General features: G+C 47.1%; 1 protein-coding gene across 3 annotated transcripts in view; it reads left to right on the plus strand.

Annotated features, from left to right (window-relative positions):
• The window catches only part of dlgap4b (discs, large (Drosophila) homolog-associated protein 4b), a 104463-nt gene that overhangs the window by 59825 nt on the left and 18121 nt on the right, over nt 1–26517 (plus strand). For 2 of the 3 annotated variants that reach the window (XM_060069393.1, XM_060069394.1), the window contains 5 exons: nt 14565–15912; nt 16308–16522; nt 18334–18435; nt 19316–19466; nt 21114–21366. In XM_060069393.1, coding sequence (XP_059925376.1) covers nt 14641–15912; nt 16308–16522; nt 18334–18435; nt 19316–19466; nt 21114–21366 — 1993 coding nt within the window. In that variant the 5' untranslated portion in view covers nt 14565–14640. The remainder of the gene's footprint in view (nt 1–14564; nt 15913–16307; nt 16523–18333; nt 18436–19315; nt 19467–21113; nt 21367–26517) is intronic. The other variant, XM_060069395.1, reaches the window with a different exon arrangement.

The raw sequence follows: 26517 nt of genomic DNA on the forward strand, positions 1-26517 counted from the left end.
TCTCTTCAGGAATAACCATCGGCTCTCTGTACATGCTCCCTTACATCAAATCAATTCTAGCCTTCTGTTTGGTGACTAACATAGCGATTGACCATGATTTTGATGCATGCATCTTGAATTAGCTTGAACAGTCTTATCCGTACATTCTCATTACACATTCATAACACCTTTGAATGCAGTCAGGTCTTCTCCAATCCTGCCTACTCTATTCCATGGCAGCAACATGGATTTCCATCTAGTATGTGAAGTTGGTGGATCACTCAAGGGCAGATCAATGGTCCCTGTAGGTCTTCCTCTGAAGATTAGGGCTTTACATGAGCTCTGCTCTCCACAACACCTCTCGCCTTCCTGCCTCAAGAATCCCAGCTTAACACACACATCAAAGGGCTTGGAGACAGATGATATCATGAATGTACTCACCAAAAAGGGAGCTGAAGTTCAACAAGAATAGCAATGGCCTACACATGCACCGCCACCGACGAAGGTACAAATATAAGATACGTTTATATAAACCTTTATCGATCCAGGAGGGAAACTCTGGGGAAATAACCGCAACAATGATGAGAATGAAACACAGCAGAGGTACAGGTAAGATGCAGAGTACAAAACCAAACCTGGCCCTAGTTATCTGCGCTTATAATGTGCACACAATACGCAAGAATGAATGCAACTGACTCTTGAGACACATGCGTAGAGTACACACGCACACACGCGCGCGCGCACACACACACGCACACGCACACACACACAGGGGTTGTGCCAGCCATGTTGCTGTGTAAAGGAGATAAGGAAAAGCTTGAAGCACAGGCCCTATCCAAGCCCAGTAATGCCCCTTGGAGAGGACTTCCCCCAGCAGTGGTGGTGGTGGTGATGATGGTTGTGGTGGTGATAATGGTGGTGGTGGTGATAGTGATAATGGTTGTGGTGGTGATAATGGTGGTGGTGATGATGATGGTGGTGGTGGTGATAATGGTTGTGGTGGTGATAATGGTGGTGGTGGTGATAATGGTGGTGGTGGTGATAATGGTGGTGGTGGTGGTGATAATGGTGGTGGTGGTGATAATGGTGGTGGTGGTGATAATGGTGGTGGTGGTGATAATGGTGGTGGTGGTGATAATGGTGGTGGTGGTGATGATGGTGGTGGTGGTGATGATGGTGGTGGTGGTGATAATGGTGGTGGTGGTGATAATGGTGGTGGTGGTGATGATGGTTGTGGTGGTGATGATGGTTGTGGTGGTGATAATGGTGGTGGTGGTGATAATGGTGGTGGTGGTGATAATGGTTGTGGTGGTGATAATGGTGGTGGTGGTGATAATGGTGGTGGTGGTGATGTTGGTGGTGGTGGTGATGATGGTTGTGGTGGTGATGATGGTTGTGGTGGTGATGATGGTTGTGGTGGTGATGATGGTGGTGGTGGTGATGATGGTTGTGGTGGTGATAATGGTGGTGGTGGTGATGATGGTTGTGGTGGTGATAATGGTGGTGGTGGTGGTGATGGTTGTGGTGGTGATGATGGTTGTGGTGGTGATGATGGTTGTGGTGGTGATGATGGTGGTGATGATGGTTGTGGTGGTGGTGATGGTTGTGGTGGTGATGATGGTTGTGGTGGTGATGATGGTTGTGGTGGTGATGATGGTGGTGGTGGTGATAATGGTGGTGGTGATGTTGGTTGTGGTGGTGATGTTGGTGGTGATGATGGTTGTGGTGGTGATGATGGTTGTGGTGGTGATGATGGTTGTGGTGGTGATGATGGTTGTGGTGGTGATGATGGTTGTGGTGGTGATGATGGTTGTGGTGGTGATGATGGTTGTGGTGGTGATGTTGGTGCTGATACATGTGTTGGTGGGGGTGGTGGTGTGTTGGCGGCGGTGGGGGTGGTGGTGTTGAATACAATAGTTCTGTATACAGTCCACTGTGTGAATCTATACAGATGTACAATGAGTAGAAACTGTAAGTACCAAAGGCAAGCTGCGTGAATTGTTTTAAAGATGCCCATCGGGGATCTGGTGCAACGTTGTTTCAAGGTTTACTGTGACCCAATTAGTTCTGTTGTTTTGTAGCCTCTGTTTTTTGGCCGACACTCACGGTTTCAACTTTGCAGTCGCTTAGTCACACTTTGTTCAAATCAGAATCTCTCTTCTCCTTATCCCACTGCCCATGAGGCTGACACGGTGGTTCCCTCTAATCGTCTGATAGGATCGCTCTAAAGCTCTGCCTTGATGTGCATCGCTGATAGCACTTTATTTCTAAATTCACCTTGGAGCAAACTATATCCCTTTATTCAGTTCCTCCGCTCCTTGCCTAGGCATTAATAAACCACACGAAGGCAGGTCCGGTCCCTGGCATGCTGCTCTGCATCTTTCATCGCCGATGATCCGTACCAGGCTCTGTTTGGCCCCATGGCGTGATGCTCCCCAACGCAGCGACAACATATCATTTTGATTCGAAGACGGATTGATTTGTCTAATGCACGGTACACACCGACAATGCAGTGACACAGCCGGTGGTTACGTGACACACACACACACACACATAGAGTGGAGCGCACACAGTCAAGTGAGAGAGTGAGGGAGTGAGGGAGTGAAAGAGAGAGTGAGTGTGACTGAGTGAGAGCGTTTCAGTGAGGACCTCATGGGGGACAGGCTGAACGGCGGTGTGATTGATGCATTTCCCCGGCTCTGTCTTGGGAGAAAAAAACACTGAAGCAATTGCTATGATTCACATGCACTGTTCCGTGTTTCTCACGCAACACCCCCATTCCAGGCCTCCTGTACGTTCCTCATCTCGACACGTCCCACCCTGCATGCCTCCCCCCCCCCCCCCCCCCCCCCACTCTCTCTCTCCCTTCCCTCCCACAGACCCTCACTCGCATTATAAAGGGAGCATCCTCTGCGTACGAAAAGCCTCTTACAGCCTCTTATATTAAACCGCAGCAAACAGGCATAAAAACAGCAGTTAATCTGACCGGTGTGTGTCTGTGTGTCTGTGTGTCTCCCTCTGTAATCCTATATCCTGAAACTTCATTATCAGTTTCCAAGAAATGGCCGCCATTTGGTCCCATTTACACTTTACGCTTTTTTGCATGTGTGTGTGTGCGTATTCCCAAAAAAGTACTCGACACTGTGTGGGGATTTGCGTGCATTTGCGTGTGTGTGTGTGTGTGTGTGTGTGTGTGTGTGTGTGTGTGTGTGTGTGTGTGTGTGTGTGTGTGTGTGTGTGTGTGTGTGTGTGTGTGTGTGTGTGTGTGTGTGTGTGTGTGTGTGTCCGTGTCTGTATTTTAAAGAGTGTACACAACCTAGTTGCCTCTATGGATGCCCACCTGGGTTATCTGGAGTCTGTTGAGTGAACATGAGGATTTGCTGAATTCACAGCTTCCCCCCGGGGAGGACAGATAATATACTCTGTTTCTGTGTGAATTTTCATTAGCGCTGGGCAAAGAAAAATACGACGTTTGCTAAGTGTGTGTATTACAGGGCCAGCTGGGGTGTAAACACACTGATTTCCGTGGCATCCCTTCTCTTTCAAGTCCATTTCGGTGTCCTCGTTGTCCATTCAGTCTCATTTTAATTTGTCTTTGCCCCGGACTCGAGTGTGGGGTGAAGTAGTCCTGATCCCTATTCCCTAGGCCCCATATAGTCTCAGCGAAAGCACCTTTAATATTGTATCAATTATTCAAGCTCTAATCTTTGAATCATTCTTAGGGACCATTGTGACAAATGGCCAGTGGGAAATTGGAAATAGAGTAAGATGTTCCAATGTTTGAATTTTAGTGATTAAAGCCCATGTTTGATTGTGTATTCCTTATTTCCCCAGCCACCATTAGTATTAGGGTATTACATTTGGCCACCCAGCAGCTCACACACACTGTAACCTCCCAAAGGTTCATCCTACCTTTATATGCGGTATCTCCTACCTATGCTGCTGTCTACATGACTGCTACCATGTCCCCTGCTCATCCTCTCGGGAGTTGATGGCTTGACAGACGGCCATTAGGGTATTATTATAGCGTCACGTGCGTGTGTGTGGGTGGGGGGGTGGGGGGTTGGGGGGGATTGTGACGGGAGGGATGTCTGGTTGACCCACTTGACCATAGAAACAGGGCCCAATTCCCCCACACTCAAAGATCCACGCCTTGCTGAGCAGAGTGCCAAGCTGGGAGGAGCCTATTTTTACATCATCCAGAGTCGTCCCCCCCCCCTTTATACACTAAAGGAGTGACCTTTAGCCATCACTATGGGTTGTTTGTGTGGTAGCGGGCAGTGCAGTGGTAGTGGTAGTGGTGGCTGCTGCAAGGCCACTTTGGAACACATGATGTGCGACACTTTATGGGTCGTTGTATGTTGAGCGTTCATGCCAGGGTGTGGCCGGTGAGCTCTGTGCTATCAAGGTCATTACCAGTTATACAACACTACCCTTCGCAATGTTTCCTTTCAGTCCCTCCTCTCGTTTACACACTTACCTTGATCACACACTACCTCATCATCATACATCACTCCCAATGATATATACGGTGTGTTCTTTTGTGTTGTTTATTAAGCCTAGCTCATCAAAAGTGTCTACCAAGCTCATCAAATGTTTGATGTTGTTGTTTATCACAAGTGATGAACAGCTGACACACATTTGAGCATCAATCCGATGATAATCAAGTGATTGTGGGATTTGGTCATAATAGGTGTGTGTGTGTGTGTGTGTGTGTGTGTGTGTGTGTGTGTGTGTGTGTGTGTGTGTGTGTGTGTGTGTGTGTGTGTGTGTGTGTGTGTGTGTGTGTGTGTGTGTGTGTGTGTGCGCAGTGCACATGTGTGTGTGTGGGTGCAATTGTCTATGTGCATGCATGTGTGTGTGTTTCTGCGTATGCATGTCTGAGAGAGAACTAGGACTAACTCATGTATGCGTGCCAATTAGAAGATGTGTTTGCATTCAATATATAGCAGGGTCTTTAATAGCCTGCATGTGCCCTGCAAGTGTTATTTATGCATGTACGAGTGTGACTATGTTTGTTATGGGGAAGGGTGTGTGTGTGTGTGTGTGTGTGTGTGTGTGTGTGTGTGTGTGTGTGTGTGTGTGTGTGTGTGTGTGTGTGTGTTGCCTGACGTCTGTTTGAATTAGCTCTCCATATTTGCCCTGAATCTAGAGATCGCAGCCACAGCTGTAGCCCCCCGACACAGCCGACTCCCCCCGCTCCTCCCCCCGCTCCTCTCTCAGCCTCCCCCTCTCTCTCTGCTAGGCCTCTCGCTCGGCACCCAGGGAGCGTTGCTCAGTGCTGCTTCAGTCCCAGCTTTCAGAACAACACTCTCGGAAATCCAGGCCTCTTTACTGAGAGCTGTTTCCCTATTGGCTGAATTTGGGATTTATATCTGTTGCCCTATTGGCGGAATGTCCGACTCAGATCGGTTGATCTATTGGCTGAATGTGAGAGTTATATCTGTTGCTCTGTTGGCTGAATGTAAGAGATAGAGGCCCTGTTGGCTGAATGTGAGAGATAGAGGCCCTGTTGGCTGAATGTAAGAGATAGAGGCCCTGTTGGCTGAATGTAAGAGATAGAGGCCCTGTTGGCTGAATGTGAGAGATAGAGGCCCTGTTGGCTGAATGTGAGAGATAGATCTCTTGCCCGATTGGCTGAATGTGAGAGCTAGATTGAGTTTGGTATAGTTTGAACCTGTCAAAGGCGAGTCCCGTTCTGAAGCACCTCTCTCACATGGCTGTGTTTAGTTTTGACCAAGTGGCCAATGCCGTGGAAAATGAGACAGAGGTTTTATTCCAAATGTTCCGTCCTTCCTCAACTCAATTGAACCTTAATACCAGCCCAAATCCACTCCTAAACCCTCCTCAACTCAACTCAATTTTTAATCCCAGTCCCAATCAACAGTACCAACCCTCCCAACTCAACTCAACTCAACTCAGCCCCAATTTAAACCAAGTCCCAATCCACAGTCCTAACCCACCTCAATTCTGCTCAACCTTAAACCCAGCCCCAATTAACAGTACCAACCCTTCTCAACTCAACTCATCCTTAAACCCAGCCCCATCCACAGTCCTAAACCCTCCTCAACTCAACTCATCCTTAAACCCAGCCCCATCCACAGTCCTAAACCCTCCTCAACTCAACTCATCCTTAAACCCAGCCCCATCCACAGTCCTAAACCCTCCTCAACTCAACTCATCCTTAAACCCAGCCCCATCCACAGTCCTAAACCCTCCTCAACTCTACTCAACCTTAAACCCAGCCCCATCCACAGTCCTAAACCCTCCTCAACTCAACTCATCCTTAAACCCAGCCCCATCCACAGTCCTAAACCCTCCTCAACTCAACTCATCCTTAAACCCAGCCCCATCCACAGTCCTAAACCCTCCTCAACTCAACTCATCCTTAAACCCAGCCCCATCCACAGTCCTAAACCCTCCTCAACTCAACTCATCCTTAAACCCAGCCCCATCCACAGTCCTAAACCCTCCTCAACTCAACTCAACCTTAAACCCAGCCCCATCCACAGTCCTAAACCCTCCTCAACTCTACTCAACCTTAAACCCAGCCCCATCCACAGTCCTAAACCCTCCTCAACTCAACTCATCCTTAAACCCAGCCCCATCCACAGTCCTAAACCCTCCTCAACTCAACTCATCCTTAAACCCAGCCCCATCCACAGTCCTAAACCCTCCTCAACTCAACTCAACCTTAAACCCAGCCCCATCCACAGTCTTAAACCCTTCTCAACTCAACTCAACCTTAAACCCAGCCCCATCCACAGTCCTAAACCCTCCTCAACTCTACTCAACCTTAAACCCAGCCCCAATCCACATCCCTAACCCTCCTTACCGTATATATCCTGTCACATAAGCAGTCGATTGATGTTGATGCTAATGACAGGGGTAAGGGGCTGTGCAAACAGAGATGCATGCTGGGAAATGCTGCTGCCTGAAGCCTGCAATTTTATAGTATGGCCCCCTGAAGTGACGTTAAGGCTCCTAACGACAGTCACACAAACCGGAATGCCCTTCATGATGACGCTGGGGATCTCCTTGGGGTAGTTTTAAGAACAACAAGTCGTGATGGCTTGTCTTCTTAGCTATTGGAACGTAACCCTGAGCGAAAGTTTAATTTAAGCCATTATATTATCATTATTATTTCAATCAAGCAGCCTCGGTCAATGTTCTGTGCTGATCTTATGAGGCTGTGTTGCTGCCTGGTAAATCAAAGAGCAGAAACATTCAGCTGCAGACAACTTAGTGGGGAAACTGTTATGTGTCTGGAGTGCTGAACGAATCGTTTTGTTCCCTGACTCTACCAGATGTTTCCCTTTCCCAGAGATTTCACACAGTCACTTCAAAACCGACAGCTCTTTGGGCCAGATGTGGTCATGACCACCACTGCCTTCTGAACAATGAGGGTTGAAGGTCAGACGTAGGGGAATCCACGTTTAAATATGCACATTTTACTGACCTGTTTTGAATTCAACTTCAGATAACGCTATACTCAAGATAATGATGACATTTAGATTGCTGATCTGAAATCAGACATATACATGTTTCAATGACGGATACATTACTAGGAGAATTATGGCCGGTATCAGGAGGATTGACAATATATTATCATTCATCAATTCTATAGAATTGATGCGGCAAATACTTCCAATATCACTCCCTTTTTCGATTACAAGAACTCTGTTAGTGTAGTCTGTTCTGCAGGTCTTTCCATTCCTAGTTCTATATTAATATAAATGTAAACACTACTACATGGGCTTTACTACACTCCTATATCTTGGATTTTTCCTCTGCTGATAGGTGGGTTATTGTTCTTATTGTTCTTAGTGTTGTAGATACTGGTGGGAGCTTTACCTGTTTCTAACCCTGAATCGTACAATTCACACTTTTGCTTTCCTTTCCATTTTATTACCCTCGCTTGTAAGGAATCTGACAGAAATGTTATACTGCGACATATATCTAGCTTTTACTTCTCCTTAATTACATACAACAAATATGTATTTACTATAATACAAAATCAATTCTTTGATGTTTATTTTTATTTTTTTATTTTCTTATAAAGATATAATGCTGGTTTTACGAAGATTCACGCGATTGCTATGATGGAAATACATTCACAGCGTGTATGATGAGGTTTTTCTTGAGGGAATGACAGAATGTCCTTATGTTTGCACCCCGATGAGCTCCAATGTCATATCCAAGGACACAATAAACACACAGGGCCCACAATGGGCCCTCATTAGTAACACAAAGCCAATGGTTTAAAAAAGCATGATGCATTTCTATAAAAAATAAAGTATGACCTTCATTTAACCTGTTCTATCCCGACCCGACAGAATTGTGTTTTCACTGCACTCAGTAGTTTTGCCATAAGCAAAGTATCGGAATCGCAGCAAACCGAACAGCGGGTATCAGATGACTTTCCCCACAGTGTCACGTTATGTCGCACAGTGCGGAAGGTTCTCGTCCGAAATATCCGTCCCTCTATGTGTCTGCAGCGCGAGCGTGTCTCTCCTAGCGTGACTTCCTATCTAGCTCACGGGGGCTTCATGGATGGCCTAAAATGAGTGGGTCATCCATCAGACACGAGTGGTAAATTTATAGCATTGAAAGTAGGCCAGGGCGCTGCACCGATGGAATAAATAGAGTGTAATTAGGGCAAGGTTAGATGTCTGCTTCACATGTAACGTATACGGACCAGCCACCACGGAGACACCCAGATGTGTGCACTGCACACGCACCAGCACTTGCACTTTCAATACCCAGGTATTTAAACCAAAGTAATCAGTTGTTGAGCATCCACTTATGACTATGAGCCCTGTTTACAGGCGCTCCCATTCAAAGTCTAGGGTGATCAATTATTGATTGACTTGCATAACAAGAAAACAAGAAAAAAGCCTCAACAAAGACCAAAGCCCCCTTGAAGACTTGAACATAGTCCTCTAACAATCTTTGTGTTCATCCTTGTAATTTCTCTCCCCCCCCCCCCCCCCCCCCCTCCACAGCTCCCGGTACCGGAAAAATCCTCATATTGGGGATGTATCTTTGAGAGAATCTTTAGCCCAAAATTACAATATTTCCTTCAGAAAAGAACTCTTTGTACTGTTCATTGAGAATCCTTTGTTGTCAAATGAACTCTTTCTGTCTCTCTATCTTGCTCGCTTTCCCCATCCTCTCTCTCTCTCTCTCTCTCTCTCTCTCTCTCTCTCTCTCTCTCTCTCTCTCTCTCTCTCTCTCTCTCTCTCTCCCTGAAGCCCTTTCCTTGTGTTTAATCCCTCCATCTCCGCCTCCTCCTGGATCTTCTCTTCCCTCTTCCCTCTACCCACGAGCTTCAGTTCACAGCACATTTGCACAATATTTACACCCTGTGCTCCCCCAACCCCCAACCCCCAACCCCACTTTCCAACAGGGAATGTGAAGTTCTGTCATGCTAGGAGACGGAACCAACTGGCCGAAAGAGGCAGAAACCTCTAAACATGGAGCATTCGCCATGGCGTTGAACGCCGTGTGACGTCAACTCTCCCCCTTCCCTCCTGTGCTCTCTCTTTCTTTAAATAGATCATGTTATCCTTTTTCTCTCTCTCTCTCTTTCTCTCTCTCTCTCTCTCTCTCTCTCTCTCTCTCTCTCTCTCTCTCTCTCTCTCTCTCTCTCTCTCAACTTCTGTTTTTGCAGGAGCGCACACTGTCTGCCTTTCATTTTCCGATCTCCCTCTGAACACACGTCTCCCACGTGTGATCTACAGCTGCAGATCAACTGTGTGTTGTTGTGTGTTGCACAGCTGTAGGTACACACTCAAAGGGGCGTGGTGGATGGAACAGGAGAGCGTAGGTCCTTGGATTCCGTAGATCACTATATTTATTAGGATATAGCTTCGCTCTGAACCAAGCGAGATGGTTTATTGGTTCACATAAATAATCATGGCTCAATAAATGCACCAAATTCCAATCAACTCTCACATAACTTTCGTTCCCCCAGAATGGTAACCTCGCTGCCAACTCTCTGGCTCGTCTTTTTGGAATGATCTCTGTTCATGTCACGTTCGAAAGTCTTGTTGAAATGGGTTGAATGAAAGAGTAGACTACATTTTTTTAGTCTACTAAAGTATTTCAGCAAATGCTCACACATGCAAACACATTACTCCCTCTCTCTCTCTCTCTCTTTCACATGAACATACACACGCACGCAAGCAAGCACACACACACACACACACATACACACACACACGCACACGCACGCACATACGCACACATAAACAGGGCAGTGCTTTAAGCCTATGAAGCAGATGGAGTCTGGGCCTAACAGACTGTGCTACGTTCTGACTAACTGCCCTGCATTTATGTTGTGCTACTGCATGGGTGGTCCAGGCAACCAAGATTCTTGCTAATGCAGGGTCAATGCATTGAGTTATAGCACAGCTTTTTGTTTGGAAACCTTTAGTGTCGTTTATTGGGGGCAATGATACCCATGTATGGATTTGGGTGGCCATACTTTTAGGATATTTGGAAGTGTAAATCCTGAATTGGATTATGAACATGAAATTCATATGGTTTTCATAATTAATCATGTACAGAGTGTTTTGATGTTCCCACTTTAGTGTTATGTTGTGTTCATGGTGCTCGTATAGGTTTTATACGTTGTTGGTGACAGACTGGAAGACTTGATTGATTCTGCTTGTATTTGAATGTATAACGCTGTGCAATGAATGCTGCAACACAGCACTTGGTAATTAACTATATGCACATGTGTCTCCCTCTGGAGAATGTGTGTGCAGTGCACATCAATGTCCCTTAAAACCTGACGTCAATAGAACTGGGTGTGGTCGCCCTCTTGTGGTGAACAGGGTGTACTGCTGCTGCTTGTGACCCTGACGGCCGGGGCAGAGAGAGAGAGAGAGAACATGGTAATCTTTGAGTTGGTGGCGTGGTGACGGTAAAGGGACTAAGGTCATGAGTTGGACTGTGTTCCAAACTCCCCAGGAGACCCAGATGGCAGCTCTCCAGTCACCAGAAGCCCCTAGCTAGGTGTAAACCAAACACATGCGCACAAACGCAGGATTAGAAGCATGCACAAACGCACACACATGCATGAACAGACAGACAGAGACACACAAGCACACACACACACACACACACACACACACACACACACACACACACACACACACACACACACACACACACACACACACACACATATGCACACACACACACACACACACACACACACACACACACACACACACACACACACACACATATGCACATACACATACACAAACGCCATGTTTCTTGCTGTATATCAGCAGGCAAAGTAGTTTGTATACATGTGAGTATGATAAGAGAACACACACGTCTAGCTACTGCTACCGCTTTTCGGAATTTCAGAACATCTTAACACCCTGTAACACCCAGCAGGAGTTTTGGCCCCACATAACCACTATTATATTCAATATGACATCTAGGAGTCAATTTCACATACATAAGATCCAGCCCCTTTTTTGGTCTGGGAAGGCCTCTGTGGCGACATTCAGGTTCTATGAGAGTGGCAGCGTTGTCAGTCCCTTCCCCAGGACAACCAACAAGCCCTGGTTCACTGGCTAGTGAACGAGAGATCCGGGAGTCAGTCCAGAGGGGAAGAGGGTGCAGGGGGTAGGAGGTAGGAAGTCGGCTAGGGACAGTGTCAAGGAGGGAGAGAATGGAGAGAGGCATGCCAAAGCTGAGTAAATGCTGGGCTTGGATTTTGGGCACAGGTTATTTGACTCAGAGTGCAAAGAACGTTTCAACAGTATTCACAGTCAATGACAATGCTCCCACTTGGCGACTACCATTGACTCGGATCCATAGCGTCCAGCACTGCTCAGTGCCACTCAGTGCCAGCCATTATCTTTTTTCCAATAAAAAGACCTGGAAATCGATGGCTCTGATGCACGGGGAGGGGGACATTTTCTCCCATGCTGTGAAGCCAGCAGGAGATTTTGGACTCCCTACCTCCATCCCATTCACACTTCTGCAGTGCTGAAGTTCAGCACTGTGGGCTGACCACGAGGAGGGGTCTAGACCTAGTTGATAACCTCTTACGTTACCGTGGCTCACAAGAATTTGCAAGACTTGGTTTCCAGGTTTCTGTAATATAGCACACTCTGAACATTTGTCTATACTCTGTATACGTATGATAACACTACACTATGTATACTGGGCACATGCAATTCCTACCACTTCCCTTGGGGATTAATAAAGCATTAGCCAATCTTCAACATTTCTAAAGCCGTAGCAGCACAGTGTTTTGTTCAAAAACATTGACATGCTTCAGTATTTTTGCGTTCAGAAAGTGGAATTCCAAGGTTGCCTCTGTGGTATTAATATGCAGTTTTCTGTCTGGCGGTTTGAGCCAGACTGGTTGACACATTAAGAAGGCTATGTTAAGCCTAAGTGGCGTGTCACAGGGAAGATGAGACAGCTAATATGCTGTTAAAGGATTTAGAGGATTCGACCCTATCAGAGGAGATGGCACTCAGAGAGCCTATGTTAATGACATTGGTCCGTGCCTTCAGCTAGCTTGCAGCGGGGGGGGTTATCCTTGCTGGCCTGTAATTTACACTGATGCATTTGTCTCATGGCTTACTATCATGTCATACAGGTGTACTGGTTAATGAATAGGTGTGTGTACGTGTGTGTGTGCCTTATTGTAGACACGTATTCATCAAAATAAACCCAAAATATGGCATTGAAACCTTCATAACGCCATATTGTACACCGTTGTGTTTCATTACGCTTTCGGTTTTAATGAAATCACGACACAGAGCGGTAGTTCTGATCATTCTTTGGGTGCATGTGTGTGGACACTCATTCCCTCCTGTTCTCCTGCATCGCCCTCAGCCAGCAGATGAAGGCTGTTGGATTTGCGTCGGTAAACAACTCCTGGAGGGGGAACCGACCCGGAGGCCCTAGCGTAATGTTACGGGTTTACCCTTAGCGAGTTTACCATCCATCCTGTTCCATGGCAAGAAAGCAGCATCGCAGCCAGCGCCTCGCCAAGCCGGGCCCTGGCGTGGACAGCCTCAGTGGGGGCCCAGCCATTGGTGGCTGCCCACACCTGCCACCCACTGTTCCAATCTTGTTCAGTGGCTTCACTCTAAAAAACCTGGGCTAGTTAAGACAGGACAGGAGAGTGGAGCCCAGTGCCAGCAATGACCACTGGAGGAGAGAGAGAGAGAGAGAGAGAGAGAGAGAGAGAGAGAGAGAGAGAGAGAGAGAGAGAGAGAGAGAGAGAGAGAGAGAGAGAGAGAGAGAGAGAGAGAGAGAGAGAGAGAGAGAGAGAGAGAGAGAGAGAGAGGATGGGGAAAGAGATACATTTGAGGGAGAGAGATAGAGCATGAGGATAGAGAGAAGGGGGATAGAGATACATTTGAGGGAGAGAGATAGAGCATGAGGATAGAGAGAAGGGGGATAGAGATACATTTGAGGGAGAGAGATAGAGCATGAGGATAGAGAGAAGGGGGATAGAGAGAGTATAGATACTAGAGAGAGACAGATGGGCAGAGAGAGAATGCTACCGGTCGGACATAAGCTAACCTGCGGGAACCCATAAGACCCAGGCAGTCTTCTATTGAGCGCCGGGCTATCAGCTAGCAGCAGACGTGGGGCGGAGGCTCCTTTGATGTGGAGCCTGAGAATAGATGGAGCTCTCACTGACTTGCAGGCAGATTACAAGGATGTATGATATCACTCCCTTACACATTCAATGCATAACACTGCTCCGACTCTCTCTCTGACAAATCTCACTGAGTTTGAGCCGGCCAGGAAGATATTCTCAAAGCTGTCTCTTCACACAGTGGGGCTCAGTAGGATACCTGTTATGTTTTACCAAGATCTATTCAAACGCTAATTACCCAGGGTTAGCTTCAACCTGCTTACCAAGGGTAAACTGTAGCTATCGCAAATGTTTATCTTTAAGTCGATGAAACAGAAAATACGACAAAAGGGCTTTCGTCCTCGGGCATAATAGTTTGCCCTGACTAATTTATCCTTAAGAAAAACATAGGCAAAAACATGTGTTTTCTATATGAGAAACACTTTCAATGTATCCTTCTGTAACCTCTGTACCTCTGGAGCTACAGTCCAGCAATAGTTCATTCAACATGATGCTCAGCCCACCTTCAGCATTGCTGCATAGTGTGTGTGTGTGTGTGTGTGTGTGTGTGTGTGTGTGTGTGTGTGTGTGTGTGTGTGTGCGTGTGCGTGTGTCAGCCGTAAGTCCTTTCTGATTATTCTATTCTGGTGTGCATGTCCTTGTACTCATGCCAGAGTCAGAGACCATCTTCTTCATGAAATATCAGCCACGTCCATCCAGATTCACTCCACGAGACACTGGAGTTAGCAGTAAAGCACCGTATCAAGACAGCCCCTGAATGTCAATGCAGACAGACTTTACCATTCAGGTCATGTTCGGTGGAAGAAAGACCAAGGCATCCTATGAAGGAGAATTTCTGATAAGAAGATATTTGATGTGCGTGCATATGTGTGTGTGTCTGTGTGTCTGCGCGTACGACCCATCTAATGCTTGTGTGTTTTCTCCTCCCTCCTAGGACTCACCGCCAAACCCACTGTCTTTCTCTCCCGGGTCCGGGGATCTTCTAGAGGGCCGGGCCCCTCCCGACTACCATGAGAGGGTTGGGGGCCAACCGCCACCGGCACCTGTCCGACTCCTGCGATCCGGCACTGGGGCACCCGGAAGCCATGTACCCCCAATCCCACCAGACCAGCACCCTGCCGCGCAGCCCCTACCTCCTCAGCCCCGCCACCATGGACCACTACGGCACCATGGACCCCCACCACTACACCGCGGGCAACCCCGTCTCCCTGCCCTCGGACCTCATGCTGCCGCTCAACAACCAGCTGTCCAACAGCAGCACCTTCCCCCGCATCCACTACAACTCGTACGACCAGTCCGACTTCTCGCCGCCCGGCGGGGACAACATCGGCGGGATCAGCACGGGCACCCTGGGCACCTCCATGTCCATGGGCATGGGGATGGCCAGCATGGCGGGCATGGGCGGACGGACGGCCCTGATCAACAGCGGCTCGGCCACCATCTCGCACCACCACCACGCGTCCAAGAACCAGGCACCGACCGCCAACATGCTGGAGCAGTTTGAGAACCAGCTGCCGGGCGGCCGCGACGGCTTCAGCACGCTGCAGTACCACCGGGCGTCCGCCGCCGCCGTCGCCGCCGACGCCAAACAGCGCACCGACAGCCCCGGGCGCATCCGCTACATGCTGCACTCGGTGCAGAAGCTCTTCGCCAAGTCCCAGTCGCTGGAGGGCCAGCACATGAAGGGCAACGTCAACGGGCGCTCGGGCGGCAGCGGGGGCACCTCCTCGGGCACGGAGGACGGCAGCAAGCAGGGCCGGCGCTCCAAGAGCAAAGACCGGGGCACCAAGTCGGAGGGCCAGGCCAAGCGGCGGCCGCGCTCCAACATGTCGGGCTACTGGAGCTCCGACGACCTGGACAGCAGCGACCTGAGCAACTACCGCAACCCCGTGGCCATGATGACGGTGGGCCGCGCCTCGGGCCACGACAGCCAGCCGGCCCAAAACCGCTACATCCACAGCGGCTACAACACCATCAGCTCCTCCAAGAGCACCCAGGAGATGCGCTACCCGGCCCTCTCCGTGGCCGTGGGCGGAGGTGGAGGAGGAGGAGGAGGAGGGGGTGGGGGTGGGGGCGGAGGCGGAGGGGGGGGAGGTGGATCGCTGGGGATACACGACAGTGACTTCATGAAAGGGAACTCCTGGTCCACGATGACCATGGGCCAGCCCAGGCAGGTCCTCCCCCCCTCCTCCAAGATCTCGGCCACCCTTGACCGATCCATGCTCAAGTCCAAGTCCTGCCAGCCAGAGCTTACGGGAAACTATCTGCAGGTGGGTCGAAGGGTGAGTACCGCTCAAGTTCTGGTGTCACATTCACATGGACGAAAGGCGTATGATCGGACCACACTCTATGATCCAGTAGGACAGACGCAATTCAGTGGGATGATGGGGCAGGTAGGGGGATAGTCATCTTGGTCATTGATGTTTACAGGTGGCTTGCATTAATTGGGGATCGAACACAGTCCCTGTCAGTTGGAAGTAAGGGTTAGGTATAAGGTACAATCAAAAAGATACACCAGTCAGCCACCCTCCCGACTCCAAATGGGGAAAGACTGCCCACTTTCCTGCCCGCTGTTCGATCACATTGCCTGTACCACAGTCACTGAAGCAGGGGTGTTACCAGTGCTGCGGCCTGTCTTGGTGGTGAATGACCTATGTTTCCTTGTCCTGCCCTGCAGGGAGACTGGAGCAGCACCCTGGGCCGGGTGGGCGGGGCCCAGGAGATCCCGTGTCGACGCATGCGTAGCGGCAGCTACGTGAAGGCCATGGGCGACATGGAGGAAAGCGACGACTCAGACGGAAGCCCCAAACCGTCGCCCAAATCCACCGCCCGCCGCCAGAGTTACCTCAGGGCCACCCAGCAGTCTCTGAGTGACCAACATCCTCCGCGCAAGTAAGACCCCCACCCCAACACACCCCTCGACCTGACACTGAAGGTAGAGACGCAACGAGGAAAGCACCATTTAATATAAGAGATAACCTTCACACAGCTACAAACTGACAGCAAGGGAGTGGGGAGTAAGTGTTAGGGCATAAACATGTTACAAATAGTACCGACACCGATCCACAATATGTTACATAGTTAACAAGCGACATACCCCCGTTGACATTTGCGCAGATAGAGAACTAGGACAAAAGCACCGCACAGATACAGACACACACACACCCACAAAGGACCTTACTTAAAGATGTGTGCCATGCGGCAAAGAACCCATCATGATCTTGACATACTTATTTACATGACCTACTTACTGTGCACACAGATTCACCTGGGGACACACACACACTTCAACACTCACTCACACACACGCACACTGAGGCAAACAAACGCATACGCACACACACTGAGACAAACTAAACGAATACAAAAGCACTTACACACAAACAAACACACACACTCACGCACTCAGGCAGGCACTGAGACAAAAGTACACGTGCACTCAGACTAACAGACACAAACAAACACATATAAACACACACACACACACACACAGATCACATCAGACACTCACACACTCCGTCAAACACACACATACACGCACACATACACAGATACTCAGACACACTCAGACACACAGCACTCACACACTCACGCACTCACTCACTGAGACAAACACACACATTCGCACACTTACACAGACACACACACACACAACACACACAACACACACGCTGAGACCAACACACCCTCCACCCACACAGAGAGCAGCTCAGCAGCCGACCAGGCTGTGCTTACTCACGCGTAGTATTCGGCCGCGGCGAGCTCCCTGCCAACCTCCACATGCCTGGGTCATCATCCCTACTACGGCTGAGCGGCGGTGGGCCCAGAGTGGGCCTAGAGTGGGCCTAGAGTGGGCCGACTGGCCCCGAGTTCCACCGTCTGTGGCTGCATGAGAGGACACACACACACACACACACACACACACACACACACACACACACACACACACACACACACACACACACACACACACACACACACACACACACACACACACACACACAGATATCTGCTGTTCACTGATTCTCTGACTCAATGGACTTCATGGATCACATGCTCCCTGAAGCACACACACACACACACACACACACACACACACACACACACACACACAGGGAGTCGACGCACAGCAGGTCGTAGAGGAATAGGCTTTTATTCCTTTTTACTGTTGTTCTGTTGTTGCTTTGTTGTTGTATATTAAAAATAAACAGCAATGCTGAGTCGATCGTGACCCTGGAGATGATGCGGGGGACGTTACAGTCTATTGTTTTCTACCTTTGCTTCTGCACTCAAATTGCTGATGGATTAGCTATTCGATTCCGCGATTGCAACCTAAAGACACAACTGTAATTTTCTCATAGAATTGTTCAATTTATCGGGTTTCCAAACACGAGGCAGTAGCGAAATACATTGGCATTCATGGAAAGCTGTTGATGCGGAAATGATACTATATTTATTACGGTTATGTTATTTATAATTTTCTTATAAGCGCTGTGCTTGCCGTTTTTATTTTATATATATTATTTAAAATCGACATAGTGACATGATAACAACCCAGTCACACCCCTTATGCAGATATCGACAAGAGCATTTCTATTTAAGTCTGCATCGATTGTTTAACCTTGCTCCAACTGCCGACCCCTGACTTGCCTACACCCCCGCACCCTCTCTGTGGTCCGCTCCGCCCTGACTCAAATGAGCAGCCGAACCTTGGATTACAGCATGTTGCAGGGGGAGCTGGACGCCCTGTGGTCTCCCCTCCACAGTGTGTCCTCTCGCCACCATCTGGCCAGGTCAATGAGCAGGTCAGTGATTGGCCTGTCAGCTGCTTCCTCCAGGAGGGGGAGGGGGAGGGGGGGGGGGGGGGGGGCTGCGGTGCACACCTCGTCCTCTTTGGTCACAGGACGTCCCATCCGTCACCCCCACGCCCAACGCCCCGCGCTGCACCAGATGCAAATTGAGATGTAAATTTCGGAAGTCACCGCGGTGTGAAATGCCATCCTCATATGCCGTCAGGACGCCCCCGAGCTTCTCAGTACCATCTGCTGGGGAGGTTTTCAAGGTGGACAAAGACAGTGTCCTGCGTCCTGTGCCTCGTTGACTCCTTCCTTCCACTAGCAAAGTGTCAAGGAGGATAACCTGCAAAGCCAACATGCGTCATGTCGCTGTCACTGTATGCCAACAAAGAATGAGAAAGCAAAAAGAAGTGTTGCGGATTGGTTTGGTGAAGGACTTTGATCCAAACTTTCTTTGACTTTGGCAACATGATGGAAGCTGGTAGAAAATGCATTCATTTAGAGCAAATGTAACTAGCTTGCCGCGCACGCTTCGACGCTGAAGTCGTAAACCGTCAAATCTAGATTGGAGAATGGGGTCTGGTTGTTCCACATTCAGTGCAGTGATTAATTGTGAGTTGCAATGAAAGTACTGACACAGAGGATGACCCATTTTTCCTCTCTTTATTTGCCTTGTTTTCAGAAATTTTGATTTTATTTCTGGCTCCGCTGGTCATTTCATATTTAGGTCTTTGTACCTTTTTTCTTTCCTCGTTTTGGCTTTTTGTTTCCACGTCTGTTCAACGGACACATGTAACATACAGCGGGTGACATGCCTGTCTTGCTCTACCTCACACGCTTCCCTCTGTCTTTCCCCCCCGGTGATCTGTCTGTCTTTCCTTCCTTCCAGCTGTCTTCCGTCTCTCAGCGAGCTCTCCAACAACCGCAGCCTGGACAACCTGGACTGCATCGGGGGCCCGGGCTCCTCCTTCCCCCGGTGGGATGACGACGACTTCAGCCAGGCCTGCAGCACCCTGGGCCGGGGCAGCTGCCTGGGACAGGTCAGCCCCCTCCACGCACACCGCGGTACAGGAGGGCGAGGAGCCGGGGGAGTTGAATCTATGCTCTCGGCCGATCTCCTTTGAATTCCTTTGCTTACTTGATTTATATCGCACATAAATCTTGCCAAGAAATATATATATTTAGAGACAAGCTTTAATGCCACCGCGATGAGTTTACTGCGTCGTTGTTGTTCTGCCCCTTTGCCCTTTTGCTTTTTGTATCTTTTCTACACTAGTTATTTTTACTCGGGTTCAGACTGCGTTCATTCTTTTTTGACTCCTTTGCGAGTAAAGCTGTAAACCTTTTCACAGATATCAGCGTGAATGGCATCATTAAAAGTTGCTCCAATTCGACAAAAAGAACCATCCTCCCATCTGCAGATCTCTTTTTAATGGACTGCGCCCGAAGCTGAGTGACTGATGCTTTCAGATCTAATTTGTCCACTTATACCAGAGCTATTAGCCTTCCACTGACATGGTTACCATAACGATCAAATAATGTTCTCAATGGGCTATGATCTCTTTCAATGGGGCTATCACAGGCTTCGGAAGCTATCAGTTACATAAAGCATTTGGACATGAGCATTGACGAATCTTTGAACATAAAAAAAGTTCAAAGATAACTTTTGAATTCATATGCTTCTATATATATTTGGTTTAGTGCACATAAATATTATGTGTAATCATAAATACCAAACCAAAACCTAGATAAGTTCACTGCAACCCTCATCTTTAAAAAAAAAAAATGTAACGCCCCCATAATCCTTCTTTCTTTCTTCCTTTGTTACTTTGTTCCTTTCTTCTTTAATTTCTTACTTTCTTTAAAAAATATTTTACCATAGTTTAAACGCTGTATTAAGAGTCAAGAGTCGAGACAAAGAAAAAGTCCCTCAGGGCTGTGTCTTTGACTTTAAAGACAGCAGCCCTTCCCCTTCATCTTCCCCTACCAGCCTCACCAACAACGCTGCATCACCCTGTTTTGATTTGCATGCATTCGAACATCCTCTCCCCGATTCTCTAACCTCCAACTTCTCTTGGAAGTCTTTGCTGTCTGTCAGGTGTGAGCCCGAAAGAACAGGGTGAGCGATGTCGGCGTTTTTTGCTTTCTAGTCGAGACATCACACCTCTTCATAGCACAGCTTGAAGTGTGAGGTTGGCAGTTTGAAGGTAGACCTGAGCAGCAGCATGATAGGTTTCAGTGGGACCACATAAAGGTGAAACCCAGGTCGACACTAATGGAGCGCTGCACTTCTTCTCATCCACCGGGGTTTTAAGGTGCTATAAAACCACACTCCTCTTGAAGTTTATTGCACTTTGACATATGTGCTTCACAGGTCGAGATTCTTTTTTTTTTAAAGAAGAGACAAGTCTGCTGGTATGACGGCAAGGGTTTTATACTTGTAAACCGCAGTAGTGTAGTAGACCGTGTGAACGTAGTCGCACAACATGATAAGAACCCCAACGGGAGCCCGGTGTTACATCAGTGTTCCACATCTCACACACACACACACACACACACACACACACACACACACACACACACACACACACACACACACACACACACACACACACACACACACACACACACTGCGGCCCCTTTAGTAACACACACCCCCTCTCGCCCCCTCCCCCCCCCCCCCTCAGCTACGGGACCTGGAGATGAGCCCGCGCTACGAGGACCGCAGCTCCGACTCCACGTACCGGGACTCGCGCCCGCCCTCTCAGGACCAGCCGGAGCCCCCCGACCTGCCCATGCCCACGTGCTTCCGCTCGCGCAGCCACAGCTACCTGAGGGCCATCCAGGCCGGCTGCTCCCAGGACGACGACACGGCGTCGCTGGACTCGGGGTCGCCGCCGCCCACCGCCACCACAGTCCACACCTACAGCACCAGCACTGGTGAGGCAGCACCTCCCCACCCCCACCCCCCACACTAACCAAATGGGTTCAGACGGGGGATCCCCGTGAATCCCCATTCGTCTCTTTCTGACCTGGCTAGTTGTAATCACAAACAAGACGAAGAAACACGGCTCAATTAAGAAGAAAAGTAATTAGAATTACTTTGATTTCCACACATTCTAAATTCTTCATTCGCTAACGATTGCTCAAACAAGCAACAATGGCCCCAGCTGTAAAGAACATGCACTCATAACTAATCCTATTCCTCTCTTTGCTGAGGACTGCTTAAGTGTTTGTGCTGAAGGTGTTATTGAAGAACATGTGCGCTGTACAATGGCTTTGACTATCCATGACTCATGTTTATTTGAAGTGGCTCTAATGAAAAGGCTCTTTGTTGAGTTAATCAGAGTCTATGTGTCTCGGGCAAGATAGTAATAACAATAAGACATGCACAAGCTGAAGGAAAAAAACAGCCGTAGGAATATATAATGAAGTTGAAAATAAATTGTGATTGACAATCTCAACGTGACAAACTTTTCGATTACGAACAAAAATAATCATTGAAATGTCATGATCAATTATACAATAAAAAAACATAAAAACATTGAATAATCCACTGCTGCTACCATAGTCACCGTAGTTATCATAGTTTCCCCGATGCTAGAGTCAGTCCTTCTCTAGACACACACACACACATACAAACACAATCACACACACACACGCACACTCACACATACAAACACATTTTGGGCTTGGTTGCGGCCTGCCCTTACTCACATCAGATGACCTGGAAAGAGCAGTGGTTCTCTGCGGATAGCCAGGGGCTTGGACAGAGGCCCCAAGGAGAAACAGCTTTTACTACTCCTTCAGCGTCTGTGGGCAGACAGACCACCAAGCGTCCCCTCACTGCCTGGAAACCAAGTGGGGTCCACCCGCTTTTCTGCTCCCCCCTCAAAGGGACTACTCAAAAGGAATTGAATTGCATAAGTCACATAAAATATTGAAGTGATTGTGGGACATTCCCCGACTGTCTTCGTTGAATAGAACAGTCTGTAGGCTCATTTCCATTATGTTTGAAACGGGACAGTTTTTGCCAGGAAAAAATGAAGGAAGTGACAGCCCGCCCTAGAATAAAAAGAAGAGCTAGCTTTAGCCAGTCTATATTATTATGTAGTTAGCTGCTGAGAAACTGATACTTCATAAAGCAACCAACCGGCTCCGATCACAACCTGCCAAAAAAAAGACAGTGTTTTGCTTACTTTGACTGTTGTAACCTTTATTTCTGTGTTTGGAAATTGTGTTTGGTTACATTATTGACATTTGTGTGAAGAAGGTTATAACTGAATTGTTAAATAAATGCTGGCTGTTGTTTCTAAAACATTGGTCCTAGCAGTTTCTCCTCCTTGTAAATCCGAGTCTAGACAGGTGTGCTATAAAGTACAACCATTCAGTGGAAGTATGAGGGCATTACAGGGCTCTTCATGGGCCACAGAGACATAACCTACAGACAATCGGGTCAGGGATGAGAATACATTTTTGATTCTTACTGGTGTAATTTTAAATCTAATCTGGCAGGTAAAAAAAGTATTCATGCAATTACTAGTTACCAGAATCGAAATATGTTCATCAGTTTAAAAAAGACTTATATTGTAGTAAATCTAAATATGTTGTAGGAGATAGTCTCTCCCGACTAAATCATTTTGGATTGAAACCCCAAGTTTCGGTAGTCTACCTGAAGGCGACGCATGAGCAAGGTACCAACCTAACCCCTAACTGACATTTAAACGGCCACTTTGGATTAAAAAAACGCTGCTGAATGACCAAATTTATAAGCTCTATGTGTATATTTTGATATATATTTTTGGGATTGGGTTGAATATCCTGTGGGTGATACAATAAATAGATACATATGTAGGCTATGGTAATGGACTTTTTTAAACAGCACAACGTTTCAGGGATTTCAATGTGTTACATGCACATCTCTGGCTGTAGCAGAAGAGAGAAACTGTGGAGGTCAAAGAGGAATAGTCCTCGTTGAAACTAGAACATATGGGCACAGATCAACATTTTTTGGAGTTCATAAAGCAGCAGGATTATAAAACAGCCAATAATATGATTGGATAATTTGATGTTTCTCTCACTCAATTGCTCAATATTTGATGAGTTTTTTTGGTGGTCGTCGAATGGATTCGAGAATCATATAGTTCGACTTCGACCCATTACAATTACAAAATCGGTGATCTTTGTGGTGGCCCCCTATGGTTGGATCTTCGACTCGAGTTCGTTTTGTTGTACGGAATGTCAACCACCAGACGGCGCTAACGAACAGATATCCTCTGTACGGGAGCCGATCCGCCACGCCTCCCTGTGAGGAAACAGTAGTCCAAACACACACACCGCACCACGCAGTGCACTCCGGCTATTCTTCTATGCCGAGTAACAGAAATCCTGTTGACCCCGGCTTGCCAATTGTCTGCAATATTTGTATATTTGACATTGCTATAAAAATTGGCCGGAGTTGTTTTGAAGTGCGTCTGTCTGCAGGGTAAGTGTCTCCACTGTTCATTATGTATGTGATGATTATACTCGGGAGTTTCATGATGAACAAAATAGTGTTTTCGTTTTAATATCAGCTGACTGCACACGCACCTCACGCTTGGACGCTCTTCATGTCGCCCGCAAGGCCGTTTATATCTGCGTCTAGTGAATAAGACTTTTAAACCTTTGGCACTATGCCTACGTCAAACTCAGAAATAATTATGGAAACAAACAAGATAACTTGTGTATCCTCTTTTATTGTGGATTAAAAAGAGGATAACGTCAAGTCTCGTTCAAATGTGTCAGGGTGTTCCTGATTGAAGCTCGGTTGCTGTTCATCAAAGTTATTAACTTATTAATGTTTTTCGAAATAGCAAAATGCATCATTTATAATTAATCTTATTTTAAATTTTTGTTTCTAATGATTTCGCGTGTGTTTGTGTTACGTAGGTGTTTATTTAAGAAGATATACTATGTAGGCCTACAATGCATTGGACTTTCACTGAATTAAGTGGCTGATTTAAAGGCTTTAAAGGCGTTTGGTGAACCAGAGCGCATGTTTCTTTAACTAGATAATCATCAAAATAAGCTGGTATATTTGGTAAGAAATAACAAACAAGCAAGGCATGCTTTAAATATCTTAATAATTTCCAATTACATATTGTTTTGACTGTTTTCGCAACCTCTGTTTGTTGTTTAACATGTACTTGCTATATACTTTATAGATGATTCGTCTTCTATAAAGCTGCCACTGCTGACCTCTCCTGGTTGCGCTTCCTCTTGTCATGAGTACATGACAAGCGGTTTTGGCCTGAGAAAACGTATTTAGCAATGATGACATCTCTAGGATTAATTCCACGACTTTATCCGTCTCTCTCACACGCTAAAATATGAAACGTGTTCCCAGTTTGTTGCTCATAGCTGTTATTAGACAAAAAAACGAGGAGCTAACTGTTCACTTTGGCAACTCTGTAATAATGGTTAACAATGGCCCACCGAGTGCAATAATGATAAGGCAGGAACAAACTGAACCAAAGCTGTGTTTTGGCAGTCCGATGCGAGGCTATGCACAATAACATAATTTCCCTGAGCTGTTGAGTAATGATGCACTGTTTAGAATGGTCTCTGGGCCTACATGGAACAATGGACACAGTCATTGTGTTCAAAGACTGTAAATTGCTCAGCGAGGGAATTAACTCATATAAACTGGTCAGATAAACTTCTGACCACTGTGTTCTGTACTGGCTAAGGCCTGCATCCACATTGATCCAATAAATCATTGATGCTTTCACTGGTCCAAAACCAAGCGCAGATTTTCCTTAAGTAGTCCTATGTGCTCATAGTGTAGCCCAAACTTTTATTTCTCACAGATCTGTATAGAATCCATATCCAACTGCTTTGGATTGTTAAATATCCTGCCAAATCAGTTAAACAACAGCAACATATTGAAAAGCAAAGACAACTTTAGCTTGGCTGTATGTGTTTGTTTGCCTCTTGTTTTTATCTTCTAACACAATTATCTGTTATATTTAAGTATATGCCTGTGTCAACATAAAGCTCCATTGAAATAGTTTTCTAAACAGTTTGCATTGTCATTGTCAATGATGGATGGATTTCCCTTTCCACAGCCATATGTAATGTTGAGACCTTGACTGCAGAACATCATTTACATGTGCTGATGTTAGTAATATGTACAGTCATGCAATCCTGCTAAGTGGCCTTTATTTGTGCACTCTTGACCTCGTTTGCTTAAAAAGGTTGGTTTATTTTTACTCACACTGATCTGGCAAGAAGCAAAAGGGTACAGCTTGTCAAGGGTTCAAATCCCGGACAACCCGGTTATGTTGAAGATGATGCCGATATCTTTCTACTTTATTATTTTGCAACCAAGCAACAGCCTGTTGCAGACTAGCTCATCAATTTCAGTAAAACATATTGTTTTTGGCTTTCGACAGACTTTTCTTCTAATTGAAGGCAGAATGCCATATCCACTTAGCTCATCGGCCCATTCCAGTCCTCAATTCCCCAACATTTCCATATGATTGCTCTGACATTCCGATTTGACTGTGACCTATATGGGACAGAGGGAGTGAACTGCAGCACATTTTCTCACTGATTAGTCCCTGCATGTTCCTGTAGAAATACCTGTCCCTCTCCCATCATGATTACCAAGAGTGTCACTCATCAACTAGATTCAGTTTCTGGTTTCTTAGTTGTAGTCACTAGATAAATCAGCGGAAAGCCGACACGCATGCAGCACCGACCCTGGCCAAAAAAGCAGCTGTTTAGTGGGATCCTTCTTAGGAGCAGGGTTGTGTGTGTGTGTGTGTGTGTGTGTGTGTGTGTGTGTGTGTGTGTGTGTGTGTGTGTGTGTGTGTGTGTGTGTGTGTGTGTGTGTGTGTGTGTGTGTGTGTGTGTGTGTGTGTGTGTGTGTGTTAACCCATGTAGGAAACCAGCCTTTGAAAACCGGGTGTGGAGAAAGTTTGACTTTGAAAATAGTTAATTAAATGCATCCATGGACCAGGGAAAAATCATACTGCTGCAGACCTAATCTGATGGAAGAGCCTGCCTTAAATCTGTATTCCTTCTGACTTGTGGTGTGCTGTCAATAAT

The sequence above is a fragment of the Gadus macrocephalus genome, chromosome 13 (assembly GCF_031168955.1).
Source record: "Gadus macrocephalus chromosome 13, ASM3116895v1".
Classification (NCBI taxonomy): domain Eukaryota; kingdom Metazoa; phylum Chordata; class Actinopteri; order Gadiformes; family Gadidae; genus Gadus; species Gadus macrocephalus.